Source organism: Pholcus phalangioides, unplaced genomic scaffold (genome assembly GCF_987345545.1).
Source record: "Pholcus phalangioides strain wild (caught in Gottingen) unplaced genomic scaffold, Ppha-v1.0 ptg000005l_1, whole genome shotgun sequence".
Lineage (NCBI taxonomy): Eukaryota > Metazoa > Arthropoda > Arachnida > Araneae > Pholcidae > Pholcus > Pholcus phalangioides.
The window spans coordinates 4,081,731-4,107,341 of NW_028301598.1; the positions used below are offsets into that span (position 1 = coordinate 4,081,731).

The following is a 25,611-nucleotide window of genomic DNA, read 5'->3' on the forward strand; positions in this document are numbered from 1 at the left end:
ATTTTCATATATGACTAGGGGTCCTTTAGGTCCCACGATAGGGATCAACAAATTTTTTTTCCCCCCTTCTAACTCAAAATTTTCTCCGGAACGACCACGCCCTCCGGGGCTGTGAATTTCTACCGCGTAAGCGGCAGAGCCTGGTCGTACTCGGTCCGTTCTACTCTGTATATATAAGAACATCTCATATATACAGTCAAATTTGGCAAAAAAAACAAAAACAGTCCCATGGGTCGTGAAGCTGATTTTGTTGTTGATTTCGGGCCGGGGCTGAAAAAAGATTAAGAACCCCCTGGCTTAAAGCATGTCTTGACGCAACACATGAAAAAAACGCACATTTCAGTGGCATGTAATGAGATGCCTAGCGTAACGCTCATCCAGCCATGTTGAAGAAGAGATCCACTACATGATCACAAATCACATGGTTTTATTTTCCGCTTATCCAAAAAAATGAAACTGATCGATACCAAAAAAAACAACAACAACTAAACACTTTAACCCTTTAACAGCCGTCGACGCATTTTTGGTGTGTTTTCTCGATTAGAAATACACATTTGAATAGAAATTAATGTCATGAAATTGAGATCTAGGTATTAGGCAATAACAGTCCACAAAACACGGTCTGTCACAATGAACGCACTCTCGGAATAGATTACGTTTGGCGCGTACACACACACATCGTATCGATACTCTACCATGGGGACGTTGAGTTCGGTCTTCACTCATTTTCAGAGGGGGTGGGGGGATTAGAAGCTCTTGTTGTTGTTGATGACGACACTTTGGAGGACTTTTGAACTCTTCACACTGGATGATTGGCGTCTTTCTGATGACTCGATGGATCATTCGCGGCAACTTTCTGCACGACGTTGTCGACTACCACTTGGACGGCGGTGGTGTTCTGAAGGTTCTGCTTTCTCCTGAGAAGTTCAGCATTGATGAAAGCTGGAACAGACGTGGAGAGAGAGAGAGAGTTGTATTACTAACATCAGATATATATATACACGGATGTACGAAAGTTAAATAATTCACACCTGTGGTTTGTTTAGATTTAAGAGCAATGGTTCCTAACCTGTCATGTTTGAAGTAACCCTCTGAAAACGCGTGGAAGGTTTCTGTACCCCAAAGGCAAGAGATATACCTATCACTTGGAATGCTTGGAGGGTTACGTATGTCTAGAAATTAATAGGAGTCTTGCTCACCGCAAGGAATGCTTATGATCTCTGCTGACACCTTCTAGGCATGCGTGAATCCCAGAGATCCAGAGATTTAAAGAATGCATGCGTACCCCCCCCCCCTCCCCCGCCAATGCGTAAGAAACCTTCGTATCCCCTTAAAATGCGTAGGAGACTCGATCGCCAAAAAAAATGCGTAGAGACTCGATCACTAAAAAGGAATTCATAGAATACTTTTCGCATTCCTGGAGATGCGTACCCTTAGGAACGCTTAAGAAAACATTCGTAACCCTATTACAATACGTGGGAGGTTTGTTTACTCCAAAAAGTATAAAAAAGGCGTGCGTACATCTCGTATTGCGCGAGAGGCTTGCGTATAATCTTGTTATATTGTGCAGTGAGCCCAATGTTTTGCTCTTTTTTCATTATAAGGGTGGATCAAAATGAAAACGGAGCAGTTGTTATAATTTGGCTTATTTTTGAAGAAGTGTGGTGAAACTTTGTGTAGAGGTAGAGCGGAAGCCAAGAGAAAGGCAACCCCTACTGCCGAGTAAACTTTCCGTAGCTGGTCGCGCATATTCACGTGATATGTGCTGGCAGTTGGCCGACAGTGTCGTCCAAACAGGCACAATCGGTCGTTTTTTTTCAACCGCGTCTGCGAAATGTCTGCGAGTAAAGAACAACATACAAAGGATTTTAACAGCTGGCTGATGCAAAGATATGGAAAGAGGAAAAAATTCAACTGCCCCTGCGGGTATAATCGAACCCACGTCCTTTCACTTTCCGGGTGAACGCCCTAGAGCCTAGACCACTAGACTACAGAGACAATGAATATCTCGATCTTGGAGCTCGTGTGCACTTAACGGAACAGTACATAGACGGTCGGACCTAACTCAGGCCAAAGTGAAAGAACGTGGGTTCAATTTCCCGCAGGGGCAGTTGAATTTTCTCAGTTCGCGAAATGCAGCGACGAATGAAGTCACTGTACGAAGACCATGCACTATCATTGCCTCCAATACAGGACTGGCACAAGCGTTCCTGCAAGGGACGGGAAACCGTGAATGATGATACGCGACCTGGTCAAAGTTAAGTCGTCATCACGAATGCTTTGATGGAAGAAGTCAACGAGATAATCAACATAAACAGACGACCGCACAATAAGGTACATCAGCAATAAGGCGGGACTGTGTTTCGGTTCCGTTTGCGTTTTGCCATCATTACAAAGAAACTCCACTACAAAAAAAGTGCGTGCACAGTGTAAACGTCTGTGCCAGTCTTGCACACGAGTCAATGATGGTGCATGTTCTCAGTACATCGCCTTTGTTCGCCAACGCATTTATCGAACTAAAACTCCTTCCGCCACTCAAAAACGACGAATAGCACCACGTTGCTCTTCTTTACTATCAAACTTTCCGCAGACGCAGTTGAAAAACAAACAGTTGCCCGTTTGGACGATACTGTCGGCCAAACTGACAGCACATACCATGTTAATACGCACGACCAGCAAGGGCAAATTCATTCCGCAGTAGGGGTTTCCTTCCTTACCTCCCGCTCTACCCTTACGCCGTTTCGCCACACTTTTTCAAAAATAAACCAAATTACAACAACTGTTCCATATTCATTTGATGCACCCCCCTTATACTAAAACGTTTTTTCGCCCTTGCTGATTTTGTTCATGTACCTCTTCATAGCCCACAACCACTGTTACCACTTTGTCAGAATTGACAAAGGAGCCGTTCAAGTATTACGTAAGCAAATTTTTGGTCGTTTTTGACCCCCCTCCCTTGTCAGCAAAATTTCCTCATCAGCCCTGCCCCTCTGAATCCTAACTCATATTTTCATAAAGGGTGTTGATGACGTAAGCATTATCCAACCCCCCCCCCCCTTGTCATCAAAAGTCAGTAATTCCGAAATCCCCCCCGATGCTGACGTAATACTTGAATGACCCCAAAGATGTATTACACGTGTATAAAACTGCGTATGAATGATTAAAATCAATGCGTCGGAATGGAATTTTTTTGTTCGAAATGTATTTATGTATTGTATATTCATTATGTATTCATATATTTTGTCCGTTCAGGTGCTGACGAACACCTTGAAACAAGAAAAAGTATTCACGATAGGAATGAAACTGTAAGTAAGCTCTTCATGACGATAAGGGGTCATTCAAGTATTACGTCAGCATCGGGGGGAGGAATTTCGGATTTGCTGACTTTTGATGACAAGGGGGCAGGGGGGGTTTGAACGTTGCTTACGTCATCAACCACACCTTTTTGAAGATATGAAATATTCTAAGCTGCTGACGGGGGGGGGGGCAGTGTTTTGCTGACTTTTGCTGGCAAAGTGGGGGGGGGGGTCAAAAATGGCTGACAATCTGCTTACGTAATACTTGAATGGCCCCTAAGAGAAAACTACTAAGAATCAAATCATCCTCACCGACGCACAGGATGCCACAGATGATCCAACTACTGAAGAAAGCTCCACCAGCGTATATGCCGATTTTCTCGATGAGATATGACGGAATCATTACGGCGGGTATACCAAAAACCTGTCGGATAAAGAAAGAGAGGGGGGGGATGGGGTGTTTGATTGAAGCTCTTTTTGGTCACTATCACATTCAATCAACCAATGAATCAATATTTCATGAAATCGACGAACTCACCATGATAGATAAGTTGAGGATGCCGGCTGTTGTACCTTCGGGAGCAGGGTAAGTGATCTCGACGGCGTACTCAAATCCGACCGGTACGTAACAGGCCAGGAAGAACCTTGAAATAAGCGACCATCAAGTGATAATCTCTAATTAAAGCTTTGAAAATTTATCTCTTGATACTTTATAAATAATAAATTATAATTTTGCTATATTTTAATATAAATGAGGAGCTCATTTTTAAAAGGGAACATTTTTGCTAAATTTACAGTAGAAGTAAAAAACATATTCCTCTGTATTGGACTGCTTTACAAAAGTGGAAAATACCCTAACACAGGCAGTACATGTTGGAAACAAAGCATAACATAGTAACAAACTTCACGTTAGGTTAACAGCACGTACACGCACCAATTAGTTAGAAATTCTGCAGAAGAATGTGGAAGAGGTGCATGTGTGGTTTAGTAGTAGTATATGTGAGTGGTGAAAGAATATTTAAATACTATGTTCGTTGGCAAATTCGTTCAAAGAGAGGAGTAATCTGCATTTTAATTTTTCGAAAGGTTCTGTTTTGGAAGGTAATCAGTGGAAACGTTACCTTTTGATTAAAATTGGAGCTGGTTAAGTGGCTAGTGTGCCCAATATATTCCAAGGCCGGTGATGGGCGAGTTGTGTGGCCGCTCCACCATTGGCAATGATCGTCAAATGCTTGAAGCTGGAAGGTATTAGAAGGCTGGTCGAAGAGAACGATCAGGACTTTCCAGCACCCCGCCAAAAGCCAAGGCCATACTCGGGTCAAGAATGGCCCGATAGTAATTCGCAAATATTTGCCTTCCCCGAATGCAAAGAATCAGCAGCGATATAGGCTGGCAACACACTGTCCCGGAAAGTTGAGAAAGAACAGCATAAACTGACGGACAACGCTTCTTTCCCAGATTTTCTCCAATTTCTAAATTCTCTGCGAATATTGCACTTAAAAGCGAAGATATTTTTTTTTTTTTTGGCCTCAGGAGAAACAGGGAAGCAGCTTTCTAATTGGGTTTTTGAGCACAGGGTGTCCGTATAGAAAGTTTATTTTTTATGCTTTAATAACTACACAACCCCTTGAAACGTGAATGACGCATCTGAGTTCACGTTATTTGGATACTTTTCTAATTAGAAGTATGCATCTGGGATCAACGGTTCGCCAGTAAAATGCGGTGCGAGTAAAGATTTCCGTATTCGGCCTGAATACTCCCTCAACCACAAACGCTCCGGAATAGCTTTCAGTTCAGTGGTGGGTGATGTGGACGCGCCGGGAAATAGTTTGGCTCCTGTCGGTTTTTGTATTGGCAAGACAGTGCATTCTTAATAGAAATCGCAAGAAAAAACGTGCCAGAAAAATATGGTCCAAAGAGTAGCTGCAGAAAAGAGGACATTTTTCTCATATTCGCTTTCAGAAGTGAAGGTTGTGTCTAGAGATTGGCACAATCACGTGCGGATGGACGAAGCAACTAATGGGGCATTATATTTGCCTTATTTGTTGGTGATTTTCTGAGAAGCAACTAATTCAAACCTGCTAGCAATGGTTGCACCAGAATGATTATTTTACCTTACGAGAGGCTCACAGTGGCATTAAGTTTTCTGCATGACCCGACATCATAGAGCAAGAACCCCCCCCCCCCCCCATCCCCCAGGTTGGTATCTTCGGCGGGTCTCCAAGCAGGACTTTTCATGGGCCCTTCTGTAATAAATTTACAGCATGAAAAAGCAAAAGTGTGTTGATGATGATTGCCTCGGACCTCAGAGCTAGACCCTTGTCAGTCTCACGGAGAGATTTAGATTTCTAGCAACTGGCAGAAGTTACGAAGATCTCAAGTTTACAACTATAAACTCTTCCAGAAATTATAGTTTACAACTATAAACTCTTCCAGAAAGTGACGGCCTCAGCCAAACCGAACTGACGCACCGCCACACACACTCCGGTCGGCCTGCATAATTTTTCCACACAGAATTTCTGGATTCTGTATGGTGGCCTTTAAATAGTACCTTCTAACCATTATATACTTATCTTTCTATTTCTGAAAATTGTACCAATGAATTTTAATCATATAAATTGAATGCTGTTTGATCGTGTACATACTGTATGATATTGATTGATGGTATTTATAATTATATATAAAGTACATAACCACTAAATTATATTATCATACACAGAAGATTTGTTTATATGGCGCTTTCCTTGCTTGCCTGGCCACTTGAGGGTAGTTGTAGCAAGCATCGTGACCTATCAGCTCGCGTCATTCCGTTAGCTTTTAACGTAGAGAGAAGTCTGATTGGCCACAACGCTCGTCGCAGCGCCACCAAGTGGCAAGGCAAGCTAGAAAATACCATTATAATGACAGAAAAAAAAATTTCGTCATATACAATATTCACTGACGTTTCTGGACGCAAGCAGAAGGGTACGCAGGAAGGCGCGTAGAGGCATAGAGGAGGCCCGTGGCCCATCCACCCTCAACGTGTTAAAAATTGAAAAATATTTTTTTTTTATAATATTATCATTATTTTTTTGGCAAAAAATTGGAAGAAATTATGTTTCAATCAATACCTTCCAATTTGAAATCCTACTTTTTAAAAGTTAGTAACTCAAAGTATCTGTTGAATAGATTCTCTGCATGTTCCCCGTCTGACACAATCTACCAGAGTGCTTCCCTCCCACCTCCTCCAAAGGTAGGTCCTGCGTACGCCTGGTAGGTCCTGCCCCCGGGAGAAAGGATTCTATCGATACCAAACACATTTTTTCCATAAAAAACTTCCGCGAAAGTTGTAACTCACCCTAAGATGATGATCGTGATGAACAGTGGCCACATTTTTTCTACGTACAGGAAGCCCATGAACACTATCAGGCTCACTAAGCTGAGGGTGAAGGCGGCCAAAGATGTCTCTCTGGAAAATAAATCACAACGCTTGTCGGTAAATGAACGCACATTGAATGGGGAAAAATACCTAGAAACAAGATCATAACATATCTATTTCAACTTTTTCTTTTATAGGCCGTTATTACGCTATAAAAGTTCTTTTATAAAACGTGAAAAATTCAACAATAAGCGTATTGATACGGGTAGGATCACCAGTTGTTTTTTGAAGTCTTAAAAAGAACTTTTCTAAAACTTTTATAGTGTAATACCCGCCTTAGGCCAGGATTACCTGCATCTTTTATAAAACGTGAAAATAGCAATCAATAAGTGTATCGGTCGAATGTAACCGATAAGCTTATGGTCTCCCCCCCCCCCCCAAGTTGTGTAAAAAAAACATTTCTAAAACTTTCATAGTATAATACCGGCCTTAGAGACTATATCGTCCACCCTCATGCTAGAAGCACGAATGTGCAACGTCCTCGGGGAAAAAAAGAGCGTAGAAAATGATGTTTCGCAGGGGCTTCCGAGATGGGTTGTGTAAATTCACTTACAACCAGGGATTCTTGAGTTATCTGCCACGACCCAAATTTGGGTCGCAGGGGCTTGCGGGATGGGTCGTACAAGTCCACTTACAAACAGGGACTCTTGAGTTATAGGTCGAGGTCCAAACTGGATTTGCAGAAGCTTCCGAGAGAGATGGGTCGCACAAATCTATTTTCAGCCCAGGTTTCTCGAGGTATGGGTCACGACTCAAAATTGATTCGAAGGAGCTTCCGAGATGAGTCGTGCAAATTCATTCACAACCAGGGATTCTAGAGCTATGGGTCCCGGTCCATACTTGATACACAGGGGCTTGATGATTCGTACTACTCGCTAGGCGAGTCACGAATTCAATTACAGTGCTGTTATAAATGCACTAATTTCGAAGAACAAACAGTCCCATGCGTCGCAAAGCTGATCTTGTTGTCGACTTTGGGTCATGAAGTTCTTCTAAAAAAAGATTAAGAACCCCTGATCAAAGGTGTAAAGATCTAACTAAACAAATCTAATTGAACTAGGGGGAGGGGGCTCGACGTTTCAGTAATTTTTATCTCACATCCCCTCACGGTGAACCCACACAACTGGACCCGTGACTAGTATTCGGCAGGGAACTCGCCTGCGTTTCGTTTGAGTTCATCTGGTAGTTATCCACGCTATACCAGTACAGTCTCGGTCAGGTTTTATCTCCGAAGGATATGGAATACAAACATCATAATGAGCAAGCGATGAACTGATAAACCTCACCAAGTGACTCGTGCGGCTTGACGACAACAGACGGACATCATGAGCCACCGACCATAGGCAGATAGAGGTGGTGGGCGATGGGGGGGACGATCACCTCTCCTCCCTCGTTCGTGGGAATTCCGTGACGTGGGAATGTCATTCCTAGAGTCAAAATAGTGTATGGCGGCGTTTAGATAGGTCTCACTGTATTTCCAATGTATGAGTACTATCTTTCACAAAAGGCAACTTTTTACACTATCGTTTGGGAGAAAAGCATGTCCCCTACTATTTTCGCAGCCTAAGGAGTTAAGGATAATTTTTTGAGATTCTTGAGATCAAAGAAATTGTAGACATTTTTGGGAAGACCATGGCATACCATGAACATTAGCATTTTGAAAACAAAATCTTCATAAAAATGTCGAAGTAGAGAATTGGACGCCTTACTTGAATTTGTGTGTCCGATCCAGAATGTAACCGGCCGCCAATGATCCTGCCAATCCCGATACGATCACCGACCAGCCAAGCCACCCGATCTCCTTCGTGGCGTTCTGTACAATGTAAGGGATAACATTACGGGGATTTTACGGGGATAAAATACTCAATTAAATACACTTTAATAAGTAAAAAATCAACTGAAGAAACAAAAATTTTGCGATAAACGTCGAGGCATCATCACCTTGTGATAAGCTCCAACCAACTGGTTCAGAACAGGGCCGATCCCGAAGACGACACCACACAACAGACCTAGATAAAAAACAGCAAAGGGATTGGGAAGTTATCACCAATCGGGAACAAGATTTCGGTTTAAGAATCAAACATTTTTTTTTCTCCCCATTCCTCAAACTCGAGATTTCGTGGTCCCATCATTTCGATCCCGATGAAAAGGTTAAACCTTTTACGATCACAAATGCAATATTGCGTCCAAACGCAAGTGGAATAAATTTAAATAAGTTCTCTGTGTTTTCTTTCCTTTCTCTTCACCATCGCGAAGCTTTATGGCAACCCCATCAACTGAATTTGCTTTTCTTTCCCTTATTTCTTTCTGTATTCCTAGTAAAGGTTTTTTTCACACATATATAATGTATCTTTCTACTATATACATGTAAGAGCGGAAGATAACACGCAAGGTGAGGAAGAAAAGATACTCTAAAAAAAACTCTTTTATCTACCTTATATATCTCTTATAATCTATTTTTCCTTTTCCCCTTCCTTTTTCTAAAGTGCGGTTAGGTTAGGACAAAGTTACCAGATTTATCGCCGATTCGTCTGATAGAGATAATGCTAATTTGCTGCCGAAAGCTACGCCACTACGCGAAGTGGTTAACCGTGTCAACGTATCTTTCCGATGCCAATGAAAACGGGACACTTCTTTTCTAATTAATCGAAAAGGTAGATGACAGTACTTACCGGTCGTATCGAAGTACATAATTGCGAACAAGAATAAGAACATTTCTTGAAAGCTGCTTGCCTGTGTCAGCACCTTACACGGCACAACTACAATTACTGAACTTTCAGTGCTGTTTGAATATCTCTGGACCTGTTTTTATACAACTAAGGCCACGCTGATGTCCAGTCTGGCCCAACAGTCATTCGCAAACATTAGCATCCAATGCTCGCCTCTGCCTGCTGCAATAAAGCATCGGCGACATAGGCTGACTACACACTAGCCCAGCTAGGCCCAATGTTCCATGGGTGAACATTTGCTTCCAGAACAATTCAATACGCCAATGCATTGGCGGCAGGAACGACTGTGACTAGTCGGATTGGGAGATCGGGAAGAGATAGGTGGTTCCTTTGTCTTCAATTCGGGATATTTATCTACAAAAGTTTGATAAAATATCTTTTACAAAACTTGATAAAAAACCGAATAGGCCTATTTGTTACATTTACTCGAATGTAACCGATACGCTTACTGGGAGAATTTTTCAAGTTTCATAAAAGAACTTTTATCAAACTTTTATAGTGTAATCCCGGCCTTAATATGGAAGGTCTTGATCGTTCTCTTCGACCAGTCTTCCAATACTCAACATCCCAGCCTCTAACATTTGATTTGGCCGTTATGCGATGTCGTGGGTGAGGATCCCAGGTTCGAACCCCACTGATAGTGATCGGCCGTAGTTTTTTTTTTGTGGTTTTTCCAACTTCAAGACGTGAATGTGCGCCAATCTCTCATTTAAAAAAATCCCTCCACAAAGAGCAATCACCATTTAAAATATTCACGCATGACATGACAAGCAAAAAATAACCTGTCTGTTTCCGAATTCGGAAAGACAAATGGCAGCACTTGACAAGCAAAACATAACAAAAATTCCTAAGGAAAAAACTTCACGTTATTAGCAACACATACACTCTCACATTGCAACATGTGCCCATTCATTAGAAATTCCGTAAAGGAATGAAGACGAGGTGCATGTGCGGTTTAGTAGTAGCCTTCACCATTTGACGATCATTGCCAATGATGAAGCGGCCACATTACTCACCCATGACCAACCTTGGAACGCTATGGGCCAGGCAAGATACGAGTTTGCCCAATACTATTGTCTTTACGCCTATGAACGCTAACAAGAGATTACAGAGCCATCTTGTGAAGCCGAGAGTAAATCTTTACGTTGTAGTAACAGACTCCTCGTACTAATGATTGTTTAACTTTTAAACTGCGGGAATAGTCGGAAAAAAAAGCTGCTCTAGAAACGGCAAAATAATTTCCTTCTTTTTCAATTGTCTTTTGTTAAAGATAGATGGTACTCAAACTCAGACGCTTCATATATAGGGTTATCAAATCTTGAGACTGAGAAAGGAGGACGTCTGCGCACGCACCCTTAGTGACATCATTTATCCCGATTTCCACAATAGATGGTGCCACTATTCCGAATAATAAAACCGGCCACAACAATCATTTTTCCCAACTCTAAAACAGAACCGCTAAAATAACCAGAAACAGTAAAAATTCTAGCAATTTCGATGACAATTGGTGATTGCGTGTGGGAAAAAAGAAACACAAAAACACTCATATCAATGAAGAAATATATATTTCAAAATGGAGAAAAAACTTCCCGAGAAAAAATGAAAAATAATTCCGGAAACCTGAAAAGGAGGACAAAAAAAAGCGAATTTTCCGAAACACAGGAGGACCCTTGAAATGGCATCAAAAAGGAGGACGGTTGAGAACCCTATTCATAGATCCAGCTATAAATCTCGAAACTGATGTCTCTGTTTACATTTACACAATTCTGGCTCTCACCGGTTGTTAATCCGCGTGCTTTTTTTCTAGTTGCGGTCTTACGGCACCAAGTGCCAGATCACGGCCGGATTTAGGTTTGATGGGGGCCGTTATAAGTCCAACTCTAGCTGTCCTTTGTCAACTAAAATTGTCACTTTTTTTGTTATGCGAACATTTGTAATTTGAGGCAATAAAATTCCAAACTGCCTACTTCTATGTTTTAAAAGTTCATCTTCGAGCAATTCTTCCAAAGAATAACGGTTTCAGATTTTCGAGGCCCTCTGCAGACCTCGAAGCCCTAGGCTGCAGCCGGTCTAGCCTACAGGGAAATCTGGCACTGTGCCAGATGAAGGATTATTAATTAATTTAGCAAGGAATTATGAACAAAAATCACTCCGGAAGGTACATGCGATATGAAGACGTATCAGGACCGCGCGGGGGCTCAGTGCGAAAAGAATTTCGGAGCCCCAAAAAACCCGATGTTATATATTTTGCAGGGGGCAGCCTAAAATTCATATTAACACAGAATACACGGTAATTCTAAAAAATTTTCCATAGGGGTTCCCTTTTTTGATTCGGAGCTCTTTGTCTCTCGGCCTACAACTGTAGAAACAAAACTGCATTTAGTTACCCACGGCGAACATCTGTTTTAGTGCTTATGACGAACAAAGGTTGAACCTTGTGTTCTGGACACCCGCCTTTCATTGAAACAATCAAAAAAATAATGGAACATATATTCGCACGCCATCTGTATGTCATTTTAAGAACCTCGTGTTAAAAATAAAAAATCCAGATCATCCCTGGATGATGGGAGCACGATGTGAGTTAAATTTGAACCTCTGCGCCAAACGTGGAAAGTCTGCTAAAAAAAATGTAGCACCAGTCAACATATTAAAAACAATAAAGGGCCTAGGGGCCTACCGTAACTGGCTGTAAGAAGGACGAAGTTTTTGTTCTTCATGAGGATCTTCATCCAACCGCAGACGTCCTCTTCGTCATTGGGTTTAAACGCCTCCCCTCGGCTTGGTGGCTTCTGAGGTTTCTCCTGGAAAGCTGGATATAATAAGGAGTTGTCATTGTGCGAGCGTTGCAATGACCTTAACACTTGCATTCATTGATTGATGAGGACGCCAAATTGATGAATACTTACTCAGGAGCAGCAGTGCAAATACTGCGAGATCGAAAGCTGTCAGTGAGTACGCCACTATACTCCGACCCTTCTTGACCAGATTCAGATTTTTTGGATCAGACGGCATCAGCATCGGGGTGAACAGGAACCCGAGAGCCACGCCCAACTAGAGGGGAGAAGAATACGTGAAATATATAAAACTTGAAAATTTTATTTGGAGCTCACATCTCTAATGCTAACGTAGTTATCAGAGGGACAGTGGCGTATATGGAAGAAGGCACAGCATTTGACATATAATATAAGGCTTTCACCTGATTTCCGAAAGTACCTATGGAAGTAGCGCGACATACTTCGTCGGGCCCGAACCATACGGCGGCCAACTTCGGTGGCAAAGGAAGGATGAAGACTTGCCCAATGGAAGCGACCGTCTGTGAAATCATAGCCAGATAATACGCATCGCGCTCTTGCGAGAAACACTGCAAGACGGTACCTGAAACGACAATGGACGGCAATCAATTGATTTGTTAAAAAAAGGTGTACTATACAATGGACTGAGAGTATCGCTCCATTGTGCACCCTGCATAATGCTGTTCGCGACAAAATGTACAGGAAAATAGAGTGTTATTTCTGTAGGTTCCCATTAATAATCGCAGCTATTTACTGTGAAAATCCGAACGATTATTGGTGATGCGTGTGACCAAAACAGCAAACAGTCCACCTTAAAAGACATTGAAAAATGGCTTTCGAAAACAATTCAAGATGTTAATCGATCTAGAACAGCGATTCCCAACGTGGGTGTAAATGCCCCCCCCCCCCGGGGGCGGTAGAAGCTACCGGTATGTAACATAGGATTCTATGGGTTAGATTGCGTTGGGGGGCGATGGGAGAAAAAATTTCTGAAGAAGGGGGCGATGAGACAAAAAAAAAAAAGGTTGGGGAAACTATGATCTAGGACATTGAGCGATGGACAATCAAATCAATTCATGATGTTGATCGATCATTGAGCGATAGCCATCAGAAACGGTTCATGAGGTTGATAGATTTAAGACATTGAGCTATGGTTACCAAAAGCAGTTCACGATGGTGATCGATCACTGAGCAATGGCCATAAAAAACGCGCGCGATTCATCCCGTTATAAAAGTCTCGCCACAGACAGCAACAGGCCTACAACGGCACAATTATCCAAGCATTACACTTCATTCATAGCTTGAAAAATTGATGGTAGCTCTATACAAACATTACATATAAACGAACTTCACGTTAGGTTCACAACACATACACGCACACATTTTACAGCATGGCCCAGGTCTTCGTCCACATGCTAAAATCTCTTCGTTGAGACAGAGCGGCGAGCCAGGATGTCGTTAGGAGCAGAAATGGGTCATGATGTTAATCGATCATTGCGCAATGTCCATCAGAGAGATAGACGGAACCGCGTACAATCCTAAACTGGTAAAAAAAGCCACTTCCGTTACCTGAAAGTGAGGGAGGGTTGTGTCGGAAAAGTTAGTGAAGATTTATAGCAGTGGCTCCTCTTGCTCGCATGTACCAAATCACTCACGCAGTTCTCCCTGGTGAAGACAACTTTAAAGTAAAAATGGGTTGATGCACCTAATGCCTAGGTAGAAATAATCGTACGCGCTCCCAGGGGCACATAATGTCCGGAGAGATTGCCAGAAGAAACGGTTCACGATGCTGACCGATGATTGAGAGATGACCATCGAAAGCATTCGATGATATTGATCGATCATTCAGCGATGACCATCGAAAGCATTTCATGATGATGATCGGTCATTGAGTACACATATGTTTACCTGAATAAAATTGGTTCTAGCAAAGATATCAGCACAAAAGTACGTAATTAATCATTATTAAAATAATCTTTTTTAGAGGGCATTTTGATATAAAATGAACACAAATCAATCAGAAATTTTTTTTAACAGTCAGTGTTGGCTCAGGTGTGTAAAGAGGCTATATTTGATCTTAAAAGTCTTCTAGGCATAATTTTCAAATTACGCGATTAATTTCCAAATTATAAAACGAGAGGTAATGAAGCAGATTAATTTTGCATTAAAAAAGTCATAAACGTAAGAAATTATTTAGTTTTCAACGATATTCCTTCCTGTTAACGATAAAATTAAGTCTGATAAAAATTCATATTATCGTCCATAAATATGATTATAAATAAAGTTATTGGTAATAACATATATTGCACATACGTTACTAATCAAAAGCTTTTAATTTTTAGCGACAGTAATCAGGCACGATTCAATGTTTTCTGTATCAATTTGATCAAAATATTGTAACGCTCCATCAGGAAAAAAAAATTAAATTGTTGTAGTGTCTTATAAAGTTCTTCAATATGTTGTACATACGAAAGACTAAGCTATAAATTTATCTCTTGCCAAGCATTGCGACATTACAGCTAATGTGGATGCTAGCTGATCATCTCTCTGTCCTAATTTTTATTGGGTGTGTGTGTGGTAAATGATTTTTTTTACAGTTAATCATAGAATCCAAAATGTTGCACTTTCGGATATATGGAAGCTGAATTTCTAGGTCTTTCTGAAGTTATTAAGGAAATGGGTTGCCACCCAGAGACACAAGATTAATTATATTATATATATCTATGTATTTATATTATACAAATACAAATACAAATACAACGCCACAACAGGCAAAATGCCCAACGAGGTGGCTGATAAAAAGATGCCCATAAAAATATGGTTGTCATATGTTTCAAAAATACAGCAACCCAATTAAAAATGCAATTAACACAAATTACAAACAATATATACACATGATAAAATATTATACAATGCCCATAAAGAATACTTATGGTTGTCTTATTCCAAGAATGGATAGCTTCTCGATTTACCCCAACATGTTTATCGTATTTCTTTTTAAACGTGTCAATTGTGTTACAATTTACTACCTCCGGGGGTAAGCTATTCCATTTATTAACAACCCTATTGGAGAAAAATTCCCTGCGACACCATAACCTTGCATTGTCCCTCACCAATCGATACTGGTGTCCCCTTGTAAAAGCAGTCGATTGGCGGTGTACTAAAAGTTCAAGGTCCATCCTATCCATCCCATTGAAAATTTTGAACACTTCGATCATATCTCCTCGACACCTGCGTTCATCCAATGTAAACATATTCAAAAAATGAAGTCTTTCTTCATAACTCAAGCCCTGTGTGCCAATAAGGACACGCGTAGCTCTTCTCTGCACCCCTTCAACCAAGTCTGTCCCTCTGTAGGTGGTATGGTCTCCAAAACCTTACAGCATACTCCAGTCCAGGACGAACTAAGCCTCGAAAAAGCGGAAGAATGACTTTAGGAGAACGCGAAGAGACCTTTTTGAAAATGAGACCAAGCATTCTATTCGATTTTTTGACAACCGCTGAACAATGTTCAGAAAACTTAAGTCGCTCGTCAATGAGAATTCCCAAATCGGTGACTCTAGTTGCATCCGGGATAGTGACACCATTCAACTCGTAAGAGAACCGTGGGTTGTTCGAACCAAAATGAGCGACCATGCACTTATCTACGCTAAACGTCATGCTCCATTCATTTGCCCATGCTGCAATCTTGTTTAAGTTGGTCTGGAGCAACTCCCTATCGCTTTCATTTCCGATTACCCCCATTAGCTTCACATCATCTGCGAATTTGCTAGTAATTCCATCGATACCCTGATCGAGTTTGTCGATAAAAAGTGAAAAAAGTATGGGGCCAAGGACACTTCCCTGAGGAACTCCACTTGTGACGTCTGTCCAACCAGAGAATTCCCCGTTCACCATAACTCGTTGCGACCTATCTCTTAACCACGATTCTATCCAATTCAGCAAGTTGCCCCCTATTCCAATCTCGTGTAAACGCTTCAAGAGTTTGCCATGTTGGACCCGATCGAATGCCTTCTGGAAATCAAGGTAAACAACGTCGACATTTTTGCTCTTACCCAAAGCCTTAGTCACGTAATCATAGAAGCAAAGGAGGTTAGTTACACATGACTTCCCCTTCCTGAACCCATGCTGATTATCCGACAATACATTATTCTCGTCTATCCACTTCACAAACTGCCTTTTGATGATAATTTCCAAAATTTTCGAGAGGGAGCTCGTCAAACTCACTGGACGATAATTAGACACCACTTCTCTACTGCCCTTCTTAAATATCGGAACAACGTTAGCCAGTTTCCAATCTCTCGGGACGATACCCTCAGCAACACTACTCCTGTATATCTGTGCGACTGGCCCCAACAATTCATTAGCACCTTCCCTGAGAACCCTGGGATAGATATCATGTGGTCCTGGTGCTTTGCTTGCACATACATTTCTTAGAAGATTTAGGACCTCCACGTCTTCCACTTGAATATCGTTGAGCGTTTTATTACCCCATGCAACACCCGTATATCGAATATCATTATCTCCATTAAAAACCGACGCGAAAAAGTCATTGAAAGCACTACACATGCCTACATTGCTCTCTACTTTTGAGCCTCCTATCGAGAGGGGGCCAACTGTCCCCTTACATCCATTATTGACGTATCGAAAAAATGATTTTGGGTCAGAGCCAATGTTATCTGCCAACCTAGATTCAACTTGCTTTTTACTATCCCTTATCGCTTTCTTCAACAGTCTTCTTTTATCAGTAAACAATGATAGGTCACCTCGTCCACTTTTATACTCTCTGAATGCTCTTTTCTTTTCAAGATAAAGGTTCCGCACGCTATCCGTGAACCATAGAGGGTGTGATGTACAAACACGCTTTTTTCGAACAAAGGGTATGACGTCGTGCAAAACAGAGGACAGCTTCGTACTAAATTCTTCCCATTGACTTACCACCCCTACTGATTCCAACCGGTCTTTGAAAACTTCCGCTAACCTTCTTCGCAAAACATCAAAGTTAGTTCTCCGAAAACAAGGAACCAGTCTTTTGTTATCAACCTTACCCGAGGAAAAGTTACAGTGAAATCTGACGATACGATGATCACTGGAAGAAAACTCTTCCCCCACCGAAACATGTTCAACTAGATCCTCAGAACTAGTAAGAACTAAATCCAAAATAGCAGTACCCCTAGTGGCTTCTGATACATGCTGATACAAAAAATTTTCGAGCACCAACTTAAGAAAGTCTTTCATACTGATTTCCAGATGAAAGGTTCTCCCAATCAATACCCGGGTAATTGAAATCCCCTAGTATGAGAACCCTCTTTCGCTTACACATGTAGGAAATTTCATCATGCATTTTGGCGATATAGTTTTGATCCCTATTCGGTGGATTGTAACAAACCCCAACAATAAGCTTATGACGTCTTTTGTTCTCAAGTTCAACCCATATGGTTTCAATATCACGTTACACTCTCTAGCCTTCAAACATGATTTCACGTATATCAACACTCCACCCCCTTTCCTATCAGATCTATTTCTCAAAAAAGTATCGTATCCGGAGATGTGTAAGAAAGATTCATCCCCATCGTTTGCCCAAGATTCTGTAATGGCTATAAGATCCAAGTCCTCCACAACTATCATAGTTTCTAAAAAATCTTTCTTGTTACCCAAGCTCCTGGCATTTATTAACACACATTTTAATTTGCCCGGTGGTTTGTTGTCAATCGAGAAGCCATCCAAGTCAGAGGTGGGTAATTCCCCGTCAGTACTGTTGTGATTATCATTAACTAACCCGCATTCCCGACTACGTGGTCTGGGAGTAAAAAACCTGACCTAAGACTATCGTAAACCTCCCAGACCCCTCTCTTATTTAGATGGATCCCATCCGAACGAAGCCACCTATCGGTAAATGCGGGAAGCTCCAAGAACGTGACCCCAAGTGAGGAGCAAATGTCCTTCAGGCCTATATTGAATTGGTGGATCCTACTCCTATATCCCCTACTACCCCTTGGCAGCACTGGAATCACTGCCACATCTGAACCCCCCTCCCTAGCGGATAATAGTAAATCCCGGTATTCTGACAGAGACTCACTAATATTCGCTCCTACCTGATTTGTTCCCACCCACAGAATCACCCGCAAGGGCAACTTTCGGCGATGAAAAACGTCTCGAACGTTGCCAATCTTCCCCCCAGGAAGACAACAGCGCTCGAAACCCCGAAAATCCCTACACACTCGGTTCCCAAGTTCCCTAACCATAGAATCGCCGATGATTAAACCCCTATCACTATCCCCCTCTACCTCATCCACGACCACCCATTCGCCCTCTAAAATGTCGTTGTTCGTGGAGATTGCTTCTTCATCAACAGGTGGCTCGACGACCAGAGGGTCCGTTATAACCGGGCCCTCTAGCACCCTAACTTTTTCCCGTAAAGCTTCGACCTCGAGTTCCAGCCTTTTTCTATCCAAGCACCCTTTACAATTGAAACTATCAGCTACTATACCCCTAGACCAGGGAAACCTCCCGTCGCAAGCTCTACACAACACTAGTCGAGGTCGAGGCATACTAACACTATTGCTAAAGCTAGATAATAATAATAATACTTAACAATACGAAAATGAGAAACGTTAACTGGAAATTAAAATAATGTAAAATACATTACTATGCAAAATATACGTAAGAGACTATACGAAAAAATTACGTAAAGTAGAATGCTCAGCACTAAATCACGAAGAATAAAATAAATATGTATATAAAGAATACAACACCCTCTAAAAAAAGTATTAAGCTACGAAGTACAATTTATACTTATTAGAATTAGCTAACTATCTCAAAACACTAACACTACAACAATAGGCCCAAATGGAAGGAAAACAACGTTATTGAGAGTACCCGGGAAAAAGTATACACTGTTTGCTAACACTAACGTCCAAAAACCTACGAACTTATATCAAAGAAGCGAGCGAACCTGGCGAAAAAACAACGAAAATGAAATGCGAACGAGAAAAATAAATATAAGTCGATCGAAAATACACAACGAAAATTTAAAAAAAAAAAATGAGAGCAATATAAAAAAAAAAACCACTTATCTCACAATCCAACGTGCGCTAAAAAAAAAAAAAATCACCGCAGAATATGACCCAACAATAAACAACACGCTAAGTAAAACTCACGAGAACGAAGAAAAACACAAAGAAAGACACAAAATGGCGCACTGGCGTGTCGGTGAGCGGAGCGCGATAATAGCACGTCCGTTCCCAACGACGGCGAAGACGATTCAATTAGACGATTATACCTATCTATTAGTGTTATATTACATCTGTGGTTGTCACACGAATATTACGTGAGTGTAAAAAAACATAGAAAAGATAAACTCTTCAGAAAACATGTATATTTCGATATTAAAAGTGCTGTACAAGGTGATTACTCTTGCCGCATTTTACTCGTGAACCGTTGATCCCAAAGGCATACTTCGAATTAGAAAAAGTATCCAAATAACGTGTAGTACTCAGATACGTCATTCATGTTGCAAGGGGTTGTATAGTTACTGAAATAAAATAAAAAATAACTTTTTATATGGACACCTTGTCCTCAAAAACACAATTAAAAAAGATGTTGTCCCGTCTCTTCTGAGGCCAACAAAAGCTTCTGAGTGCAATATTGCCAGAGGTATTTTTGAATTCAAGAAATCGGAGAGAGAGAAACGTTGCGAGATAAACAGCATAAAAAAACCAACAGGCAACGCTTCTTTCCCTGATTCTCATGCTGTTCTTTCCTAACTTTCTTCCCCGATTTTTGAATTCAAATATCTCTGCAAATACTGAATTCAAAAACGTGGAACTTTTATCGGTGGCCTCGGGAGAGACGGGGCAACAATTTTTCAACTGGACTTTTGAGGACAGGGTGTCCGTATTAAAAAGTTGATTTTTTTATTTTGTTTTAATTACTATGCAACATGAATGACGTGTCTGAGTTGTAACGTTATTTGGATACTTTTTCTAACTGGAAGTAGGAGTTTGGGACCAACGGTTCACCAGTAAAATGTGACTAAGGGAATTAAGTAATCACCTTGTATATTTTCCAAAGAACTTCGCTGAAAATAATCGAACTAAGCACATAAATGCTAAATATTTATTTTATTTTGTTAAAGATGAATTGAATCGAGGTTAATTCAATTTGTTTCACACATTGCTGGTAACCTGATGTAAGTCAAGTTAGATGCAATGCTATTTGTATTAGAAAAATTAAGGACTCTTTCGTGGAAATCTGTATTGTTCTACATATGAAGAAATATGCGACAACACACGGGTGGGTAGATGTTAGCCGGCGTTTTCGCCGATTCATGCAAATTACTTATTCCTCTTTACGTCACCAGTATATGAAGTCATTTTCATTCCTGCTTATATGTATGTGTCTGTATTTAGTTTTTGAGAATAAAAATAAATGTTTCTTTTTCTCTCTCTATTTGCGTTTGACTCTAACAATTGGAAAATAATTCGATCTCAACTGTGATCGATTCCCAACACCGAACAATGTCCATCAAAAGTAGTTCATGATGATGATGATCGGTCTGGAACTAAAACAATCTGATACAACTAGATCTGAAATTTGTGCACATCAGTGAATCGATAAGAAAATATCGGCCGATGAGCCACCAAAAGCCGTTTGGGATGGTGATGGATCAGAAACATTTAGCAATGACGATCAAAAGCAATTCATGATAGATCATTAAGCAATGAGCATCTAAAGCAGTGATTCCCAACGTGGACGTTAACGCCCCCTTTTGGGGTGATGGAATGTTCCAGGAGGGCGGTAGAAGGTACGGGTATAACATGGTACCCTATGGGTTAGATTGCGTTGGGGGCGATGGGAGAAAAACATTTCTGAAGAAGGGGGCAGTGGGACAAAAAAGGTTGGGAAACTAATCTAAAGCATTCATTCATTCATTCAAATCGAGCAAAACTAGTCTATCGACATAGGCAATTTACTATCAATTTAATTGTGCCGGAAGTGTGGTTGTGTCCCTTCCGAATTCCCTGGGTCCCCAGATTTAATAGAATCCGCAACCCTCTTGCAGGACAGCGAAAACAATTGTATAAAAAATATACAAGGCCATCTAAAGCAGTCCAACCTAATGATGATGATCGATCTGAAACTTGAGCAATGAGCATCGAAAGCAATTCATGATGGTTATTGATCTAAAATGTATTTGACGATAACCATTAAAAGCAGTTCATGATGGTGATCGGTCATCGATGACCATCTAAAGCACTTAAATTCATGATCGATCTGAAACTAGAACAATAGATCGAATAGACACTGATCTAAATAGATCTCAAACTTGAGGAATGACCATTAAAAGCAATTAATGATGGCGATCGATCTAAAATGTATTTGACGGTGGTTATCAAAATTCGTTCGTGATGGTGGTCGATCAGAAACCTTTTATAGCAATGGCCATCGAAAGCAGTTCAACTCGCACACAAATACAACGCCACAACAGACAAAATGCCCAACCAGGTGGCTGAGAAAAAGACGCCCATAACAAATATGGATGTCATATATTTCAAAATTACAGCAACCCAATTAAAAATGCAATTACAAGCAATATATACACATGATTAAATATTATACAATGGCCATAAAGAATACTTATGGTTGTCTTATTCTAAGTATGAATAGCTTCTCGATTTACCCCAACATGTTTATCGTATTTCTTTTTAAACGTGTCAATTGTGTTACAATTTACTACCTCCGGGGGTAAGCTATTCCATTTATTAACAACCCTATTGGAGAAAAATTCCCTGCGACACCATAACCTTGCATCGATACTAGTGTCCCCTTTTAAAAGCAGTCGATTGACAGTGTACTAATAATTCATGTGTTCCATCCCGCTGAAAATTTTGTAAACTTCGATCATAGCTCTCCGACACCTGCGTTCAACCAAAATGTATACATATTCAAGAGAGAAATCAATTCTTTTTTCATAGCTCATAATATTCAGAAAACCTAAGCCGCTCGTCAATGAGAATTCCCAAATCGGTGACCCTAGTTGCATCCGGGATGGCGACACCATTCAACTCGTAAGAGAACCGTGGGTTGTTCGAACCAAAATGAGTGACCATGCACTTGTCAACGTTAAACGTCATGCTCCATTCATTTGCCCATGCTCCAATCCTGTTTGGAGCAACTCCGTATCACTTTCATTCCTGACTACTCCCCCCCCCCCCCATTAGCTTCACGTCATCTGCGAATTTGCTAACAATCCCATCGATCACCCTGATCAACTTTATCGATGAAAAGTGAAAAGTGTATGGGGAAGCCAAGGGCCCTTCTTCATTTTGTTTTTTGGTGAATTACATTTTAGTCCATTGCGACTTGCAGCTAACCACTATGTCCCGCCATTGGCGGTTTTTCATTCAAAAATTTTAGTGATAGATGATAACTTTGCTTGCCTTTGTGGCAATTTGTTTGGCAATAATTGGTAATCTCCCACATAAATCCTGATTTCCTGTATTTTTATCAAAAAAAAATATGTGTGGCAAGACTTCTACAGCTGGTGCTTTTCCACCGGAATGTCTTTCTCGGGCCGATGGAATCATTTGGCAGGACCGTATTTGGCCTGAGGGCCGAAGGTTGTGTACTGGGGTAGAGCGAAAAACGCGAAAAGAAAAAAAAAAATTTCTAATTCCTATTTCCTGATTTGTTTAAACGGTGTCAAACTGGCTAGAACAAACTATCTGGAAATTTTAGCCTAAAATATTGTCATCTTGAGGTTCCAGACCTGAAATGAATATTTACTATGGGAGTCCCCCTATCTTTCAACATGGTGAAAAACGGTGTGCTAATGGAAATATCATTAAACATATTATTTATATATAACCATTGATTTATTTCGAATTTTTCCCAAACATTTTTAATTGTATATGCCAACCTATGCTACTGGGGAATTTTACACATCTCTAACACTTAATTTTTCACAAAGTATAACAAAATACCATATCAATATAATTGAATAAAAATTGATTCAAAATAAAAAAAAATGTCAACTTTATATATAAAATGAGGAAGAAAATTGAGATTTCATTGACTCAGTCAAATTTAAAATTGAACTTTGGGTTATCTATATATATATAAAAACGAATGTATGTCTGTCTGTCCTTTATGCATTACTACACCATTCATCCGATCGCCATGAAACTTTGGGAAGTTGTTGAGTACACTCCCGGGTAGGTTTCTGTCATAGTACATCTATCCTACGATAGGTGGCGCGCGTGTCGAAGGTGCCTTTCATAGTTGTGTAGCGGGTGCTAGACAACGGCGATTTATATGTTTTATACTGGCAATTGCATCACTTTTGGATGGTGGTCGAACAGCGCATTCAGCACCGACATTGCCGTTGAATTTGCAAACCACTGAGACGCCAACATGCAATATCACCAAAAATTCCGGAATGGGCAAAGTTCCCCACACATGTGAACTTATCATATGGAACGAATGCACAATGGCTCACAAAAAAGCATTGGAAGCGCTTGATCGTACACTGCAAGGTTTGAGGGGGAAGTGGACAGCCCTTCGGTGGAGCACTCATTTTATTGTCTGGTGATTTTCGACAAACTCTGCCAGTTATACCACGTTCAACACCCGCTGATGAACTAAATGCATGTCTCAAATCATCAGTTCTATGGCGACATGTAAAGAAATTGACTTTGAAAACCAATATGCGTGTTCAACTACAAAATGATGCATCCGCCGAACGTTTCGCAAAACAATTGCTGGATAGTGGGAATGGGAAGATGGCAATCGACAGATCTACACATTGCCAACAAACTTTTGTAAGACGACATCAACCAAAGATGAATTGATTCAAAAGGTTTTCCCAAATATCACGCGGAATTACAAAAATCATCATAACGAGAGAGTTTCCTTGAATTTCCTTTCTTCTGAGATCGCAGCAACGCGCGACGTGTCAGCTAGTATATAATAAAAATAATTAATTTGTTATCATAACCCAAGTACTTATGAATGGACTCAAATCTCTCATGAAGTTTCCTTTATTCCTTTGGTCCAGTGACATCAATGTAATTGAATAAAACTAGATGTAATGGAATAGTTTTAAAAATAAGACTGGGTCAATGAAATCTAAATATTTTTTCTTCCTCATTTTATAAATTTAACAGTTTTCTTTATTTTGTAAATCAATTTTTATTCAATTACATTAATATCGTGGTATTTTGTCATACGACCAAATTGTTAAAAATGGGATTTTTTTAAAAATTGGCTAAAAATTAAGTGTTAGAGATGTGTAAAATTTCGCAGTAGCATAGGTTGGTATATACACAATTAAAAATATTTGTAAAAAATTCAAAATAAGTCAATGGTTAAAAAAATAATATTTTTAATCATATTTCCAAAAGAGCACCGTTTTTCCCACCATGTTAAAAGGTAAGGGAACCCTTAATAAATATTCACTGAGTTCTGGAACCTCAAGATGGCAATATTTTGGGCTAAAATTGTGAGACAATTCGTTCTAGCCATTTTTTCAACGTTTAATGACGTAGGAAATACGTACGAATTTCAAAAAAAGAGTTTTCTTCGCGTTTTTCACTGCACTCTGTCGGCACCCCTGACTTAATATCTATCTACACAACACATACATATAGAGACGTTGGAGATATTTGCGCGTCACAAATTCCTCTGAAGTACGACTCCTTCACAAAAAAAATAATTCACCGTTTGTAATCAAACTGGGAGATAGAATAGTACGGTCATCACAATAACAAACATGCAACATAAATTAAATGATGATGAATTGGCTCCACTGTATATCCTATTTGGGGAAACGTCCCATACAATCCTAGATGATAGGGAGGCGTGACAAATGATGGACATCTTTCCGTGTCACGAGCGTGAATCACGTTCAGCCAACAATTCTGCTCACATGAATGGAATCAACATGTTGAAAACAACACAGCAGCCGCAAAACAAAAATAAGACAAAAGGAAGGGGAGGGCGAACGACTACGCAATGAAGAAGAATAGTCAAAGGGTTTTTTTTTGACAAAAACATTAAATCAAAAACTGCATACATATAACTCATATAAGATGTGATTGAAAATCATCATTTTGATGTAATTCATATCATTCGCTTAACGAGCGGTTCGGTTAATGAGCAATTCGCATTATGAGCAAAAATTTTGAACTTTGTTTATTTAATTTCCCGTTGTCGCGAATGAGCTGATGGTTTTACTCTTTCGTCCACACACGTGCTGTGAAATTGTGTGTAATATTCTCCCCTACAGTCTCCGGTCAGCGTGCCTAACTCGAAAAAATAAACTCCGAATGTCACTGTTTATGATATGAAACTAGCTGTACCATCGTAACCACGCG

At 40.4% G+C, this 25,611-nt stretch overlaps 1 protein-coding gene across 1 annotated transcript in view; it reads right to left on the reverse strand.

Annotated features, from left to right (window-relative positions):
- Positions 1–407: 407 nt before the first annotated feature.
- LOC149085751 (choline/ethanolamine transporter flvcr2a-like) overlaps positions 408–25,611 on the reverse strand; it is a 42,580-nt gene continuing 17,376 nt past the window's right edge. Inside the window, exons 2-10 of the mRNA XM_089232149.1 lie at positions 12,640–12,818; positions 12,350–12,494; positions 12,121–12,252; positions 8,656–8,723; positions 8,424–8,527; positions 6,634–6,744; positions 3,835–3,940; positions 3,609–3,720; positions 408–942 (exon numbers count right to left, since the gene is read on the reverse strand). Of these exons, the coding sequence (XP_089088275.1) occupies positions 800–942; positions 3,609–3,720; positions 3,835–3,940; positions 6,634–6,744; positions 8,424–8,527; positions 8,656–8,723; positions 12,121–12,252; positions 12,350–12,494; positions 12,640–12,818 (1,100 nt within the window). The 3' untranslated portion in view covers positions 408–799. The remainder of the gene's footprint in view (positions 943–3,608; positions 3,721–3,834; positions 3,941–6,633; positions 6,745–8,423; positions 8,528–8,655; positions 8,724–12,120; positions 12,253–12,349; positions 12,495–12,639; positions 12,819–25,611) is intronic.